Raw genomic sequence first — 17,710 nt, 5'->3', positions numbered from 1 at the left:
CTGCCCCTGTCCTTTGGTGTTCCCTCACCAAGCGAAGTATCGCATGCTGTGGGCTCAGCCCCACTGTACAGTGAGGAAGAACTAACAGAGGGCGGTCAGGAACGGGGGGAGACATCCGCCTCTTCAGCAGCCAGGCGAAGAAGTAGTGGCGAGGAGAGTGGCTCGGTAGCCGGTCTAGAGACAGGTCTGTCTCCTGACCCACACGCAGCCGAGGGGGCTAGTAGTGAGGCGGAGACCCTAATTGATGATGATGAGGCTGATCGCACTTGGCAGCCTCGTCGTCATCAGGCTATTGCTTCCGCATCATCAGGAGAAGAGGGTGGCAGCTTGGCAGCGAGCAAAACAGTCGGTGGGTTGCCCAGGAGGCAGCAGGGTCGCAGCAGTGTCAGTGGAGGCAAACGGCCACGGAGTACAGCACCAGCTCCACTGCAGCCTACCACCACGGCCAGTAGTGGTGCCGGTGTGCACGGAGGAAGCAGCAGTCAGCCAGTGAGGAGTATCGGGGGCAAAGTTTCCTACTCGGCGGTGTGGCAATTTTTTGTCAAGCCGCCCGAGGAAGTAAACGTAGCCGTATGTCGACTATGTGGCCAGAAAGTCAAGCGTGGCCAGGGGGCCCATGTTGGGACTACAGCATTGCGGCAGCATATGCAGCGTCGCCATTTGGTGGCCTGGGAAAACCGTGATAAAGATACGGCGGTTCTGCCTGCCCCAGCCTCCGCTCCCTCACTTTACCCGCTCCGTTACTTGCTCCGTCACCCGACGTCAATCGCCCTCTATCAGCCAGTCAAGGCTCCAACACCTCTGCTGAGGGGAGTTGTCGCTCGTTGGCATCTTCCGCTCGTTCTGATGCTCCTTCTCCTGCTACTCCTCTTCACGGATTCCGACAGCAGTCTTTCTTGGAATCCGTTTCCAAGAGACAACAGTTTGCGAGCACGCACCCGACGGTGCAAAAGCTGAACGTCCTCCTGTCCAAGTTGCTGGTGCTGCAGTCCCTCCCTTTCCAAGTGGTGGACTCAGCACCTTTCCGAGAAATGATGGCTTGTGCCGCGCCGCGGTGGAGAGTGCCAAGCCGTCATTTCTTCGCCAAAAAGGCAGTGCCAGCCCTGCATTCACATGTAGAAGAGATGGTGGGCCAGTCTTTGAGCATGTCGGTCTCTGCCAAAGTGCACGGCAGCGCCGACGTGTGGAGCTGTAACTACGGTCAGGGACAGTACATGTCATTTACGGCCCACTGGGTGAACGTGGTGCCGTCACAGCCGCACCAGCAACTTGGACAGGTCACGCCGCTTTTGCCTCCACGTTTGCACGTCCTTGGTCCGGCAAAGATGTCCGCCTCTACCACCTCTTCTTCCGCCGTGTCCTCAGCCGCCACCCCCGTGCCAAGTCCCATTACCCGACCGGCATATCACATGTGCAGGGCGCAACGGTGTCACGCTGTGCTGCACCTGGTATGCCTTGGCGAACGTAGTCACACAGGGGAGGAACTTCTGAGTGTAATGAACAGAGAAATCGACAGATGGCTGTCTCCGCGCAAACTGAAAATCGGAACCATGTTGACCGACAACGGAAAGAACATGGTGTCTGCTCTGCGTCAAGGAAGGTTGTGCCATGCGCCATGCATGGCTCACGTGTTCAATCTGGTTTTCAAGCGGTTCCTAAAATCCACCATCCCACTGCAAGACATCCTTAAAATGTCACGTAAACTTTGCATGCATTTCAGCCATTCCTACACCGCAAAGCACACCCTCCTTGAGCTGCAGCGGCAGAACGGAATTCCACAGCATCGCCTGATCTGCGACGTTGCAACAAGGTGGAATTCAACCCTACACATGTTAGACCACCTTTACGAACAGCGAAAGGCCATCACCGATTTCCTGATGTTACAAGCGGATAAAGGTACTCCCCTGTGTAACTTCGATGTCAGCCATTGGCAGCTCATGCGTGACACCTGCCGCTTGCTCAGGCCCTTTGAGGAGGCCACGCTATTCGTGAGTCGGCAGGACTATGGGATGAACGACGTCATTCCTCTGTTGCACGTCCTGGAACAAATGCTGTTAACAATGGCTGGTCAGGGTGCGGTAGACGTGGCGCACAGATCTCAACGCCACATGACCCCTGTGGGGGCAGGACAGGAAGAAGAGGAGGAGGTAGAGGAGGACATTTGTGCTCAGGAATTATTGAGTGAAATGGGTGGTTTTTCCACTCAGCGGACAGGAGTGGAGGAGCAGGAGCATCTGGTAGAGGAGGAGGAGGAGGAGACAGAGGACCCAGACGCACCGTGGCAGTATGCTGTGGAGATGGAGGCAGGGAGTCCCTCGCATTCCTTGGCACAAATGGCCCATAGCATGCTCGGTTGCTTGCGTAGCGACAGCCGAATAATAACCATCAGACAGAGGGATGACTTTTGGCTGTCCACCTTGTTGGACCCTCGCTACCGTTCAAAAATGGTGGCCTTTTTCACACCTGCTGAGAGGGAGGCCAAAATAACGTACTATAAAAACCACCTATGTAGTCAGTTGGTCTCTGCCTTTCTGCGCCAACGTCCATCCTCAGACACTGTGGGCCCTGTGCGCTCGCGTTCCGCTGCCATGGCAGCAGGGGAGGGGTGGGGTGGTAGGAGCAGTGGCAGCTCCACCAGCAGCGGCTGCCTCAGTCTGCAGTCGATGATGAGTAGCTTTCTTCACCAGCGCAGTGAGGAAACTACTAACCAGCCGCAGCAGCAGCAGCAGCATCAGGTGGACCTGGAGCAGGACCTCAAACAACAGGCTTGGGCCTACTTGGACAGCACCCTGCCAACCGAGGTAGACAATCCCCTTGACTACTGGGCAACGAAACTTGACCTTTGGCCCCAACTAGCTGAATTTGCCCTTGAAAGGCTGTCATGCCCGGCCAGTAGCGTGGCATCGGAGCGCGTGTTTAGTGCGGCAGGAGGTTTTGTAACTCCGCGGAGGACACGACTGTCCACCCAAAGTGTGGAGAGACTCACGTTTGTGAAAATGAATCAGGCGTGGATTAGTCTGGATTTCAAACCACCAGTTCCTGACACAACTGACTAAATCCGCCATGAATCATGCCCCAAACATGTGCCACTTTCAGGTCTCCTCACACTGCTGGTGTGTTCCATTTTTTGTCATAGGGTGCTGGCAGATTACGGGCCTCCCATAGCTGCTGCCAGGCCCCTAATCTGCCATGGGCCCCTATACCGCCTCCTCATGCTGCTGCCAGGTGCAGAGTCTCTCATGGGTCCCTGTACGGCCTCCCATTGCTGCTGTCTCCATCGCCACACTCTGCCATGTGCCACTTTCAGGTCTCCTCACACTGCTGGTGTGTTCCATTTTTTGTCATAGGGTGCTGGCAGATTACGGGCCTCCCATAGCTGCTGCCAGGCCCCTAATCTGCCATGGGCCCCTATACCGCCTCCTCATGCTGCTGCCAGGTGCAGAGTCTCTCATGGGTCCCTGTACGGCCTCCCATTGCTGCTGTCTCCATCGCCACACTCTGCCATGTGCCACTTTCAGGTCTCCTCACACTGCTGGTGTGTTCCATTTTTTGTCATAGGGTGCTGGCAGATTACGAGCCTCCCATAGCTGCTGCCAGGCCCCTAATCTGCCATGGGCCCCTATACCGCCTCCTCATGCTGCTGCCAGGTCCAGAGTCTCACATGGGTCCCTGTACGGCCTCCCATTGCTGCTGTCTCCATCGCCACACTCTGCCATGTGCCACTTTCAGGTCTCCTCACACTGCTGGTGTGTTCCATTTTTTGTCATAGGGTGCTGGCAGATTACGGGCCTCCCATAGCTGCTGCCAGGCCCCTAATCTGCCATGGGCCCCTGTACCGCCTCCTCATGCTGCTGCCAGGTCCACAGTGTCTCATGCCATGTGCCACTTTCAGGTCTCCTCACACTGCTGGTGTGTTCCATTTTTTGTCATAGGGTGCTGGCAGATTACGGGCCTCCCATTGCTGCTGCCAGGCCCGTAATCTGCCATGGGCCCCTGTACCGCCTCCTCATGCTGCTGCCAGGTCCACAGTGTCTCATGGGTCCCTGTACGTCCTCCCATAGCTGCTGCCAGGCCCCTAATCTGCCATGGGCCCCTGTACCGCCTCCTCATGCTGCTGCCAGGTCCAGAGTGTGTCATGGGTCCCTGTACGGCCTCCCATTGCTGCTGTCTCCATCGCCACACTCTGCCATGTGCCACTTTCAGGTCTCCTTACACTGCTGGTGTGTTCCATTTTTTGTCATAGGGTGCTGGCAGATTACGGGCCTCCTATAGCTGCTGCCAGGCCCCTAATCTGCCATGGGCCCCTATACCGCCTCCTCATGCTGCTGCCAGGTGCAGAGTCTCTCATGGGTCCCTGTACGGCCTCCCATTGCTGCTGTCTCCATCGCCACACTCTGCCATGTGCCACTTTCAGGTCTCCTCACACTGCTGGTGTGTTCCATTTTTTGTCATAGGGTGCTGGCAGATTACAGGCCTCCCATAGCTGCTGCCAGGCCCCTAATCTGCCATGGGCCCCTATACCGCCTCCTCATGCTGCTGCCAGGTCCAGAGTCTCTCATGGGTCCCTGTACGGCCTCCCATTGCTGCTGTCTCCATCGCCACACTCTGCCATGTGCCACTTTCAGGTCTCCTCACACTGCTGGTGTGTTCCATTTTTTGTCATAGGGTGCTGGCAGATTACGGGCCTCCCATAGCTGCTGCCAGGCCCCTAATCTGCCATGGGCCCCTGTACCGACTCCTCATGCTGCTGCCAGGTCCACAGTGTCTCATGCCATGTGCCACTTTCAGGTCTCCTCACACTGCTGGTGTGTTCCATTTTTTGTCATAGGGTGCTGGCAGATTACGGGCCTCCCATAGCTGCTGCCAGGCCCCTAATCTGCCATGGGCCCCTATACCGCCTCCTCATGCTGCTGCCAAGTCCAGAGTCTCTCATGGGTCCCTGTACGGCCTCCCATAGCTGCTGCCAGGCCCCTAATCTGCCATGGGCCCCTATACCGCCTCCTCATGCTGCTGCCAGGTCCAGAGTCTCTCATGGGTCCCTGTACGGCCTCCCATTGCTGCTGTCTCCATCGCCACACTCTGCCATGTGCCACTTTCAGGTCTCCTTACACTGCTGGTGTGTTCCATTTTTTGTCATAGGGTGCTGGCAGATTACGGGCCTCCTATAGCTGCTGCCAGGCCCCTAATCTGCCATGGGCCCCTATACCGCCTCCTCATGCTGCTGCCAGGTGCAGAGTCTCTCATGGGTACGGCCTCCCATTGCTGCTGTCTCCATCGCCACACTCTGCCATGTGCCACTTTCAGGTCTCCTCACACTGCTGGTGTGTTCCATTTTTTGTCATAGGGTGCTGGCAGATTACGGGCCTCCCATAGCTGCTGCCAGGCCCCTAATCTGCCATGGGCCCCTATACCGCCTCCTCATGCTGCTGCCAGGTCCAGAGTCTCTCATGGGTCCCTGTACGGCCTCCCATTGCTGCTGTCTCCATCGCCACACTCTGCCATGTGCCACTTTCAGGTCTCCTCACACTGCTGGTGTGTTCCATTTTTTGTCATAGGGTGCTGGCAGATTACGGGCCTCCCATAGCTGCTGCCAGGCCCCTAATCTGCCATGGGCCCCTATACCGCCTCCTCATGCTGCTGCCAGGTCCAGAGTCTCTCATGGGTCCCTGTACGGCCTCCCATTGCTGCTGTCTCCATCGCCACACTCTGCCATGTGCCACTTTCAGGTCTCCTCACACTGCTGGTGTGTTCCATTTTTTGTCATAGGGTGCTGGCAGATTACGGGCCTCCCATAGCTGCTGCCAGGCCCCTAATCTGCCATGGGCCCCTGTACCGCCTCCTCATGCTGCTGCCAGGTCCACAGTGTCTCATGGCATGTGCCACTTTCAGGTCTCCTCACACTGCTGGTGTGTTCCATTTTTTGTCATAGGGTGCTGGCAGATTACGGGCCTCCCATAGCTGCTGCCAGGCCCCTAATCTGCCATGGGCCCCTATACCGCCTCCTCATGCTGCTGCCAGGTCCACAGTGTCTCATGCCATGTGCCACTTTCAGGTCTCCTCACACTGCTGGTGTGTTCCATTTTTTGTCATAGGGTGCTGGCAGATTACGGGCCTCCCATTGCTGCTGCCAGGCCCGTAATCTGCCATGGGCCCCTGTACCGCCTCCTCATGCTGCTGCCAGGTCCACAGTGTCTCATGGGTCCCTGTACGGCCTCCCATTGCTGCTGTCTCCATCGCGACACTCTGCCATGTGCCACTTTCAGGTCTCCTCACACACTGCTGGTGTGTTCCATTTTTTGTCATAGGGTGCTGGCAGATTACGGGCCTCCCATAGCTGCTGCCAGGCCCCTAATCTGCCATGGGCCCCTGTACCGCCTCCTCATGCTGCTGCCAGGTCCACAGTGTCTCATGCCATGTGCCACTTTCAGGTCTCCTCACACTGCTGGTGTGTTCCATTTTTTGTCATAGGGTGCTGGCAGATTACGGGCCTCCCATAGCTGCTGCCAGGCCCCTAATCTGCCATGGGCCCCTGTACCGCCTCCTCATGCTGCTGCCAGGTCCACAGTGTCTCATGCCATGTGCCACTTTCAGGTCTCCTCACACTGCTGGTGTGTTTCATTTTTTGTCATAGGGTGCTGGCAGATTACGGGCCTCCCATTGCTGCTGCCAGGCCCCTAATCTGCCATGGGCCCCTGTACCGCCTCTTCATGCTGCTGCCAGGTCCAGAGTGTGTCATGGGTCCCTGTACGTCCTCCCATTGCTGCTGCCAGGAGGCAGCAGGGTCGCAGCAGTGTCAGTGGAGGCAAACGGCCACGGAGTAGAGCACCAGCTCCACTGCAGCCTACCACCACGGCCAGTAGTGGTGCCGGTGTGCACGGAGGAAGTAGCAGTCAGCCAGTGAGGAGTAGCGGGGGCAAAGTTTCCTACTCGGCGGTGTGGCAATTTTTCGTCAAGCCGCCCGAGGAAGTAAACGTAGCCGTATGTCGACTATGTGGCCAGAAAGTCAAGCGTGGCCAGGGGGCCCATGTTGGGACTATAGCGTTGCGTCAGCATATGCAGCGTCGCCATTCGGTGGCCTGGGAAAACCGTGATAAAGATACGGCGGTTCTGCCTGCCCCAGCCCAGGGTTCCATTTTGTCATAGGGTGCTGGCAGATTACGGGCCTCCCATTGCTGCTGCCAGGTCTTAATCTGCCATGGGCCCCTGTACCGCCTCCTCATGCTGCTGCCAGGTCCACAGTGTCTCATGGGTCCCTGAACCGCCTCCCATTGCTGCTGTCTCCATCGCCACACTCTGCCATGTGCCACTTTCAGGTCTCCTCACACTGCTGGTGTGTTACATTTTTTGTCATAGGGTGCTGGCAGATTACGGGCCTCCCATTGCTGCTGCCAGGCCCGTAATCTGCCATGGGCCCCAGTACCGCCTCCTCATGCTGCTGCCAGGTCCACAGTCTCTCATGGGTCCCTGTACGGCCTCCCATTGCTGCTGTCTCCATCGCCACACTCTGCCATGTGCCACTTTCAGGTCTCCTCACACTGCTGGTGGGTTCCATTTTTTGTCATAGGGTGCTGGCAGATTACGGGCCTCCCATAGCTGCTGCCAGGCCCCTAATCTGCCATGGGCCCCTGTACCGCCTCCTCATGCTGCTGCCAGGTCCAGAGTCTCTCATGGGTCCCTGTACGGCCTCCCATTGCTGCTGTCTCCATCGCCACACTCTGCCATGTGCCACTTTCAGGTCTCCTCACACACTGCTGGTGTGTTCCATTTTTTGTCATAGGGTGCTGGCAGATTACGGGCCTCCCATTGCTGCTGCCAGGCCCGTAATCTGCCATGGGCCCCCGTACCGACTCCTCATGCTGCTGCCAGGCCCGTAATCTGTCATGGGCCCCTGTTGTCGCTTGTTGGCATATTCCGCTCGTTCAGATGCTCCTTCTCCTGCTACTCCTCTTCACGGATTCCGTCAGCAGTCTTTCTTGGAATCCATTTCCAAGAGACAACAGTTTGCGAGCACGCACCCGACGGTGCAGAAGCTGAACATCCTCCTGTCCAAGTTGCTGCTGCCAGGCTCATAATCTGTCATGCGCCCCTGTACCGCCTCCTCATGCTGCTGCCAGGTCCAGAGTCATGGGCCCCCGTACCGACTCCTCATGCTGCTGCCAGGCCCGTAATCTGTCATGGGCCCCTGTACCGCCTCCTCATGCTGCTGCCAGGTCCAGAGTCTCTCATGGGTTCCTGTACGGCCTCCCATTGCTGCTGCCAGGCCCGTAATCTGCCATGGGCCCCCGTACCAACTCCTCATGCTGCTGCCAGGCCCGTAATCTGTCATGGGCCCCTGTACCGCCTCCTCATGCTGCTGCCAGGTCCAGAGTGTGTCATGGGTCCCTGTACGGCCTCCCATTGCTGCTGTCTCCATCGCCACACTCTGCCATGTGCCACTTTCAGGTCTCCTCACACTGCTGGTGGTTTCCATTTTTGTCATAGGGTGCTGTATGGCCTCCCATTGCTGCTGCCTCCACCGCCACACTGTGGCTCCACACTCTGGTTTTGGCCCCGTGACTGCCCAAATGAGTGAAGTGTGCGGTGATTCTAAGATCGACGACACTCATCTGCATGTCATACTGACTGACAGTATTATTTCTCTTCCCCAGCAGACTCCAAGGACATTTAAATTAAAGGTACAGTGTTCTGCACTAATATAAAGGCTCTCTGAAGCCTAGAAACACCCTTTTATAAGTTAAATTCGCAGCGAATATATTCGACTCGAATCAAAATTTTTTCACGAATTCGCCGAATCAGTCGAATCGAATTTTTGAATAATTCGCTCATCTCTAGTGAAGACAATGGAGGGTGATCATACTGGGGATGAGGTAGGTGATGGTGAAGACAATGGAGGGTCATCATACTGGGGATGAGGTAGGTGATGGCGAAGATAATGGTGGGCCATCAATCATACTGGGGATGAGGTAGGTGATGGTGAAGACAATGGAAGGTCATCATACTGGGGATGAGGTAGGTGATGGTGAAGATAATGGTGGGCCATCAATCATACTGGGGATGGTAAGGGGGTGATAGGGGTGTGATGATGGCAATGACTATGGTGGGTGGAGTATTAAGTGGGAGGAGACAATATTGAGGAAAATAATTTCATTATGCATTCATTTAGCAACCAATGCAGGGAGATACCGGATGCTAGTTGTGTTTTTATAAGAAGTTTAATATACAGAGTAAAACACCGTTTAAAATAAGGCAAACCTCCACCCAAAGCTAAGTCACTATGCTATTCTCACAATTCATCAACAACAATATCGCTTTGGGGGAGATTTACTAAAACAGGAGCACTCAGAATCTGGTGTAGCTGTGCACGGTGGCCAATCAGCTTCTAACTTCAGCTTGTGCAATTAAGCTTTGGCAATAAAACCTGGAAACTGGTTTCTATGCAGAGTTTGCACCGGATTTTGCACTCTCCAGATTTAGTAAATAACCCCCTTTGTGCCTACAGTAAGAGGTAGACACATATAAAACAATACAACAAACACTTTTCTCCTGTTCTAGGAAAGGATTCAGTAGACCCAATAGGAATGTTCTGGAATTTTCTGGAATATGCACTGCTTGCTGCCCTCAACAGACCGGGGTGGTCCAAATACACTAGATGCAAATGGAGAAACAAAAAAAGGGCGCACCGACCTAGTGCATTATCGTTTAAACAAATATTTATTGAAGGAACAAAGTAAGTATCATACTCACAATAGACATAAAAACACAGGCAAGTCATACTGAACAAGATGTATGATCCAAACAGCATCTGAGTCCATACGATGGAACCCTGGATGACCAGCTGGCTAAGAGGCTCTGAGGAACAGGTTTTGTCCTCGAAACGCGTTAGCCAGTTGGTCATCGAGGGTTCCATCATATGGACTCAGATCATACATCTTGTTCAGTTTGACATGCTTGTGTTTTTATGTCTATTGTGAGTAGGATACTTACTTTGTTCCTTCAATAAATATATTTTTAAGCGATAAGGCACTAGGTCGGTGCGCCCTTTTTTTGTTTCTCCGTTTGCATCTCACATATAAAACAATGCAGGGCACTACAGAGGCATAGTTATAAAGAAGTGCCGGTGACTTCACTCTTGGTGAATCAATGACTCTCATTTTAAAGACGTGTCAGGAAGATTCACTGGCAGTGAATGTTTGGTGAATGTCAGATTAACTGCTTTAGAAGTATACCCAAATTTTCCCCAAGTTGAGGCTCATCTCTGTATCATTACATTTACTAATGTGACAGGAATGGCCTCTCACATGATTTACATTGCAGATAATTGTGAGGCGTGCCATGTCACCCCATAATCCCGGCCCTGTGCTCTGTAAGTGTACTGAGTGCCGGTACCCCACCTACAGCAGCTGTAATTATATGTAGATATTTATATAGTGGCAGGTCCACTGGTACAGTCAGGTCCATAAATATTGGGACATGGACACAATTCTAACATTTTTGGCTCTATACACCACCACAATGGATTTGAAATGAAACGAACAAGATGTGCTTTAACTGCAGACTGTCAGCTTTAATTTGAGGATATTTACATCCAAATCAGGTGAACGGTGTAGGAATTACAACAGTTTGCATATGTGTCTCCCACTTGTTAAGGGACCAAAAGTAATGGGACAATTGGCTTCTCAGCTGTTCTATGGCCAGGTGTGTGTTATTTCCTCATTATCCCAATTACAATGAGCAGATAAAAGGTCCAGAGTTCATTTCAAGTGTGCTATTTGCATTTGTAATCTGTTGCTGTCAACTCTCAAGATGAGATCCAAAGAGCTGTCACTATCAGTGAAGCCATCATTAGGCTGAAAAATCAAAACAAACCCATCAGAGAGATAGCAAAAACATTAGGCGTGGCCAAAACAACTGTTGGGAACATTCTTAAAAAGAAGGAACGCACCGGTGAGCTCAGCAACACAAAAAGACCCGGAAGACCATGGAAAACAACTGTGGTGGATGACCGAAGAATTCTTTCCCTGGTGAAGAAAACACCCTTCACAACAGTTGGCCAGATCAAGAACACTCTCCAGGAGGTAGGTGTATGTGTGTCAAAGTCACCAATCAAGAGAAGACTTCACCAGAGTGAATACAGAGGGTTCACCACAAGATGGAAACCATTGGTGAGCCTCAAAAACAGGAAGGCCAGATTAGAGTTTGCCAAACGTCATCTAAAAAAGCCTTCACAGTTCTGGAACAACATCCTATGGACAGATGAGACCGAGATCAACTTGTACCAGAGTGATGGGAAGAGAAGAGTATGGAGAAGGAAAGGAACTGCTCATGATCCTAAGCATACCACCTCATCAGTGAAGCATGGTGGTGGTAGTGTCATGGCGTGGGCATGTATGGCTGCCAATGGAACTGCTTCTCTTGTATTTATTGATGATGTCACTGCTGACAAAAGCAGCAGGATGAATTCTGAAGTGTTTCGGGAATATTATCTGCTCATATTCAGCCAAATGCTTCACAACTCATTGGACGCTTCACAGTGCAGATGGACAATGACCCAAAGCAGACTGCAAAAGCAACCAAAGAGTTTTTTAAGGGAAAGAAGTGGAATGTTCTGCAATGGCCAAGTCAATCACCTGACCTGAAACCGATGGAGCATTTCACTTGCTGAAGACAAAACTGAAGGGAAAATGCCCTAAGAACAAGCAGGAACTGAAGACAGTTGCAGTAGAGGCCTGGCAGAGCATCACCAGGGATGAAACCCAGCGTCTGGTGATGTCTATGCGTTCCAGACTTCAGGCTGTCATTGACTGCAAAGGATTTGCAACCAAGTATTAAAAAGTGAAAGTTTGATTTATGATTATTATTCTGTCCCATTACTTTTGGTCCCTTAACAAGTGGGAGGCACATATGCAAACTGTTGTAATTCCTACACTGTTCACCTGATTTGGATGTAAATACCCTCAAATTAAAGCTGACAGTCTGCAGTTAAAGTACGTCTTGTTCGTTTCATTTCAAATCCATTGTGGTGGTGTATAGAGCCAAAAATGTTAGAATTGTGTCCATGTCCCAATATTTATGGACCTGACTGTATATGAGACAAAGAAAAATGGAGTTCACACTGGCTGATTTTGTCAATTCTGTATGAATTTTTAGCAAAATGATGGAGGGAATATGTTCCTGTCTATCTATCTATCTATCTATCTATCTATCTATCTATCTATCTATCTATCTCTTTCTTAGGATTTCTATCAGAGAAAATCCACGTATCACAGATTCCAATACTATGGGCCATAGAGGGCAGTTCGGTCACCATACCTTGTGACTACAATGTCAGTGGTGAGGCGAGCACTACGATTGGATCCTACAAGTGGTACAGAGACGCGATAAATTCTGGGTTGGAGGTCTCTGAAAATAATCACAATTACTCCGGGAGACTCGCCACACCAGGTCCCAATCAATTCATCATCCAACAATCAGCCTCCATTGTTCTGCATGGTGTAGAGTTGGAAGATTCTGGGATGTATTACTGTGAAGTTACTCTGCAGTTTCGCCATGAAGTATCGGGATGTGGAAATGGGACGTTTCTCAATGTGACAGGTGAGATTTGGATTTACTGTTCTGGTAGTATAAGTGGGATTGTGTGATAATTAAACATCACTAAAAACAACTTAAGGTGGCAGAAGCAAGCAGGCGCATTTTAAATGAACTGCATGGTGCCTGCCATGATACCTCAACACAAGATTAGACCTCAACACTAGCCCAGACCTCAACACCAGCCTGGACCTTAACACCTGACCAGACCAGATCTCAACACCAGATCCAACCAGACATCAACACCAGATCAGACCAGATCTCAACACCAGATCCAACCAGACATCAACACCAGACCAGACCTTAACACCAGACCAGACATGGGTGTGCTCAGGGCAGGATATATACCGTAGTTAAGGCCAATGGGTGTGCTGGGGGCAGGATTTTGAGTAAAGGCCAATAAAAGAAATAAAAAGAATAAATAAAAGTGCTGGAGGAGGAAAGGCCAATGGGTATGCTGGGGGCAGGATATAGCGTAAAGGCCAATGGGTGTGCTGGTGGAAGGATATAAAATAAGTACCAATGGGTGTGTACAAGGTGGGATACAGAGTAAAGAGAAATGGGTGTGCTGGAGGAGGAATATAGAGTTAAGGCCAATGGGTGTGCTGGGGGCAGGATTTAGTGTAAAGGCCAATGGGTGTCCTGGGGGTGGGATATAAAATAAGGGCCAATGAGTGTGTGCAAGGTGGGATACAGAGTAAACAAAAATTAGAGTGCTGGAGGAGGAATACAGAGAAAAGGCCAATGGGTGTGCTGGGGGCAGGATATAGAGCAGAGGCCAATAGGTATGCTGGGGGCAGGATATAAAGTAAGGGCATATGGGTGTGTACAAGGTAGGATACAGAGCAAAGAAAAATGGGTGTTCTGGAGGAGGAATATAGAGTAAAGGCCAATGGGTGTGCTGGGGGCAGGATATAGGGTAAAGGCCAATGGGTGTGCGGGGGGTGGGATATAGAGTAAGGGCCAATGGGTGTGTGCAGGGGGAGGGATACAGAGTAATGAAAAATAGGTGTGCTGGGGGAGGGATATAGAGGGAAAAACATGTATGTTCTGGAGCAGGGATATAGACGTAAGATCAATCGGTGTGCTGGGGGCCAGATATACAGTATATACTAGGTTGTGCTGAGGTAGAATGGGGGTGCACAGCAAAATTTGAAAATGGCACCTCATGTCTGATGGACTCATTGTATAGAAGATATTATGGTCTATGGGTGACATTTATTCCAGACACAGAGAAAGTATATTTACTCGTCTTCCATGTTTCTGTGTCATCCTCAGCCTCAAACTCTGGATCAACCTCCTACCTTGTTCTGAACGCTATCAGATTGATTCTGGGGGTTCTGGTGCTGCTGGCCGCCCTGTCTGTCTGCTTGTTCCAGCCGAGGTAAGTAGAATGTTCTCCCGTGTTTCCTCTACAGAATATCCCTCCATGGGAGTCAATGTTCGGTCTCTTCTTTCTGCAGGTATTTTCTTTGAAAGGAAAACATGATGTCCATCCTTGGGCTCTAATCACCCATTGCTCCCTGCCCTGTCTTACCATCCATCATGTTGGAGAAGATCAAATACAAATCCTTTCCCAGCAGAATCCATGGGATTCCATCCTCGTTGTACTTCTATTTGGGATGGTTGTGTTCTCTGAAAATGGCGTACCAGACTGACAATAATCTGCTCACGTTTCTATGGAGTTTGGAGGATCTGCTGACACAGCTCACTAAGGTCTCCTCATAGGTCTCCCCCATCCATCGTATTCATGTCTGAAAATAAATGTACCATTCTGAGACAACTCATTATGAAATGTCATCTTTTTATAAGTGTCTCTGTTACTTGTATTTCTCTGACCTCCCATCCTGGGATGAACCTCGGCCATCAGTCAGCAGTTATCACGTCAAATCCTCTCACACAGACCTCCTGGGTGGACCCCACCAAGGGGGACATGGCAGAGGTTCATCCCCTGTATGGGGAAAGGTCTAAAAGATAAAGCCCAACTCCAGACAAAACTTCTTTTAGTGTTTGGATACAATAGGAAGAGTTAGAAATGATGACTGAAGAAAACTTTTATTCCACCGATTTGAGATTCTCAACCCCAACACTTCTGAGATAGAACTTCCCCTGCAAAAATACCACAAATTAATCAGTTATTTCCAGGGTTTTTTCATATGGAAATCAAACATTATACTAAAGGAAGACCCCAGAGGTGGGGAATGAAATTACGTTCTAATATTTTTGGGGTTGGGAAGACAGCTGAACACAATAGAAACAACAGAAAGTGATGCTGATGGATGAACAAACAAATTGGGGTTTATTTACTAAAGCTGGAGAGTCCAAAATCAAACTCACTTCTGCATAGAAACCAATCAGCTTCCAGGTTTCATTGCCAAAGCTTCATTGAACAAGCTGAGGTTAGAAGCTGATTGGTTTCTATGCAGAAGGGAGTCTGATTTTGGACTCTCCAGCTTTAGTAAATAAACCCCATTGTGTCTGTTACATAGAAGTGCAGATATATTCAGATTGTGCTGTTTGGGTTTCAGTTTTGTATGCCCCTTCCTGTTTTGTGTTAGATGGTTCTGCTCCTAGGTTAATACTCCAAGCCTCCCCCTACTCTCCAATTCATCTCTTTCACCTTTGCTGAATAAGAAGGCTTTTAGTGAGAAATGTCTTTCCATCATTATGAAAACAAGGAAAATATCCTCTGTAATGGACAAGGCCAGAAAAAACTACAATGGAGTCTACTTCTAATTCTTCTTGGCGAGTTGACACTGCCTGTGGATCTTGTCAAAACAAAAGAACAAATGGGGCACTAGCTTCAGATTTTTTTAAGGGGCTCTCAAATTGTCACTGGGCACACTATCTCCGGATCAACAGCATTACACAAAATGGGGACTCCCCTTGAGAAGAGGGAAAAGACCAAAAGTTGAGAACCTATAAACGTACAGTCCAGTGAGAGTGTCAAGCAAACATCCAATATAATTTTTGAATGATACAATTGATTCATAGCAGACAAAATCTAATGTGTTTTCTTTTTCACCTTTCTGCTATGAATCAATGTTATCATTAAAAGCCTTTAACTATTGAAAGTTTGTTTGGCACTCTTGTTGAGTTAGTCACTTGCCATACTGTCCATACAGGCTGGGTCTCAGGAGATAATAATGCAAAAATTAAAACTGAACAAAGATAGATTGTTTTGCCAGCAACATCATTAGAAGAATCATGCGACTAGAAATTAAAATGGGGGTGGATAGGTAAGACAACAACTTCAAGCCGCAATGGGGACACCTATCTTGGGGACACCTATCTTATAGGAGGTCAACCCAGGGCTGGGACAAGAGGTGGGCAGGAGGGGTGGCAATGGTTTACTGTAGGGATGGGGGGCGCCTTCCTTCTGTTACAAGTCTGACAGGAGTAGTGATAATGCCAAAGATTTTCACAAGCGAGTGACTGCTGCACGTTGGATCCCCTAAGCTTGCACATCATGAATGGGAGGGGTGGGAGGGGGCACAGTCCGGCATCTTTGGATGACCTTGCCCCGACACTGGGTCAACCTTTTCCTGCTTGAGGGCAACAGCCTGGTGCACTTTTGGGAGATTATTCCATCCGCTGTGCTAGATACTTTTTCAAAATGGATGCTTCAAACTGGACAAAAGAGTACCTGTATCAGCAACTGGGCCAGAATGCACACCTAGTAATCCATGAAGTTATTTGTTGTGAGTTTAGGGTTTGTGGAGCAATCAAGAGAAGCCATGACTGCCTTATTCATCTGCTGCATACACCTTCACACTATGCAGGCTGCATTGCTCACGGATGTTGGTGGTATTACTGCTCTCTTGGCATTGGTGGAGGAATGGGAATGAAGTGGAGGAGTTGGGTTCTCTGCAAGAACTGGAATGATGTTTGCATGAAGAGCGGTATCTGATTCCATTATCCATCATCCAAGACTTATATTTGTCAATTCCCAGGAGAGTTCAGGCCATCTTGGATGCCAAAGGTGTTCCAACACCATATTAGGTAACAATTTCGTTCTTTAACCTGGTGTTTCCATAATTTTGTGCAACCCTTGTACATTAGTTGTCTTTACAGTCTATTTAGTGAGTTTAGGGATTGTGGAGCAATCAGGAGAAGCCATGACTGCCTTATGCATCTGCTGCATTGCTCACGGATGTTGGTGGTATTACTGCTCTCTTGGCATTGGTGGAGGAATGGGAATGAAGAGGAGGAGCTGGGTTTTAGAAAACTTGACTGGGTACAGATGATAGCTCAATAATATCAATTGTAGCGTCCCATTCTAGAGCATCCAACCCTTCTCTTATTACTTATTTAGTAATGGTGACTATACATGGATTGGGCAAAAATATGAAAAGATCACATGATTTGCAGGTGTGAAAGTGTCGACGTGTTTTGCGTTGAAAGTAGAAGTGATGTAACACTCTTTTGCTTCTGCTGTGTGATGAGACATCAAGCTAACGGGTGGGAAGCCACTTTTTCATCATTCAGAGCATGTGCTGCTAGTAATACGGAGCCATGTCAGAGCTTCCTGGACTTCAAAGAGGGCAAATTGTTGGTGCCGCTTAGCTGGTGCCTCTGTGACTGAAGTTGCCAATTTATTTGTTGTGTTGCAGGGTACAGTACCAAAGGCTATGACGGCATATACAGTGTCTGGAAAACCCTTGTCTGATTAGTATAAGCGCGGTCTACATGGTCCACTGACCGAAAGAGACAAAAGCGGGTGAGCTGCAATTGCCAAACCACTAATGAGCGATATTAATGCTCAGAAGAGGAGAGAGTAGTGCAATACCCATAAATTGTGGCCTATCGATCAATGGAAGAATAAAACATTGTCCAGTGAAGTGAGCTTCACACTGTTCCCAACCACCGGACGTGTTTACATGTGGCGAACACTATCCCAAGCTTATGACCAGGACTGTCTTTAGCCAACGGTAAATCATGATGGCGGAGAATCATGGTTTGGGCAGCCATATCTTGGTATTCTGCAGGCCCCATCATCACCTTGAAAGGTAGAGTCACTGCCAGCAACTACGTACAAGTTTTGTCTGACCATGTGCAATCCATGGTGCAGACATTGTTTCCCAAAGACAGCACCATTTACCAAGACGATAATGCTCTGATTCAC

At 50.1% G+C, this 17,710-nt stretch overlaps 1 protein-coding gene across 1 annotated transcript in view; it reads left to right on the top strand.

The window, feature by feature from the left end:
- LOC149452116 (natural cytotoxicity triggering receptor 3-like) overlaps nt 1-14,368 on the top strand; it is a 40,646-nt gene extending 26,278 nt beyond the window's left edge. Inside the window, exons 2-4 of the mRNA XM_089689747.1 lie at nt 12,235-12,591; nt 13,864-13,969; nt 14,049-14,368. Coding sequence (XP_089545873.1) covers nt 12,235-12,591; nt 13,864-13,969; nt 14,049-14,061 — 476 coding nt within the window. The 3' untranslated portion in view covers nt 14,062-14,368. The remainder of the gene's footprint in view (nt 1-12,234; nt 12,592-13,863; nt 13,970-14,048) is intronic.
- The last annotated feature ends 3,342 nt before the right edge of the window (nt 14,369-17,710 follow it).

Source organism: Staurois parvus, unplaced genomic scaffold (genome assembly GCF_062004578.1).
Source record: "Staurois parvus isolate SC_StPar_1 unplaced genomic scaffold, SC_StPar_1.0 ptg000496l, whole genome shotgun sequence".
Taxonomy (NCBI): Eukaryota; Metazoa; Chordata; class Amphibia; order Anura; family Ranidae; genus Staurois; species Staurois parvus.
Note: the sequence above shows the minus strand (reverse complement) of the source record. Positions and strands in the feature narration are given on the sequence as shown.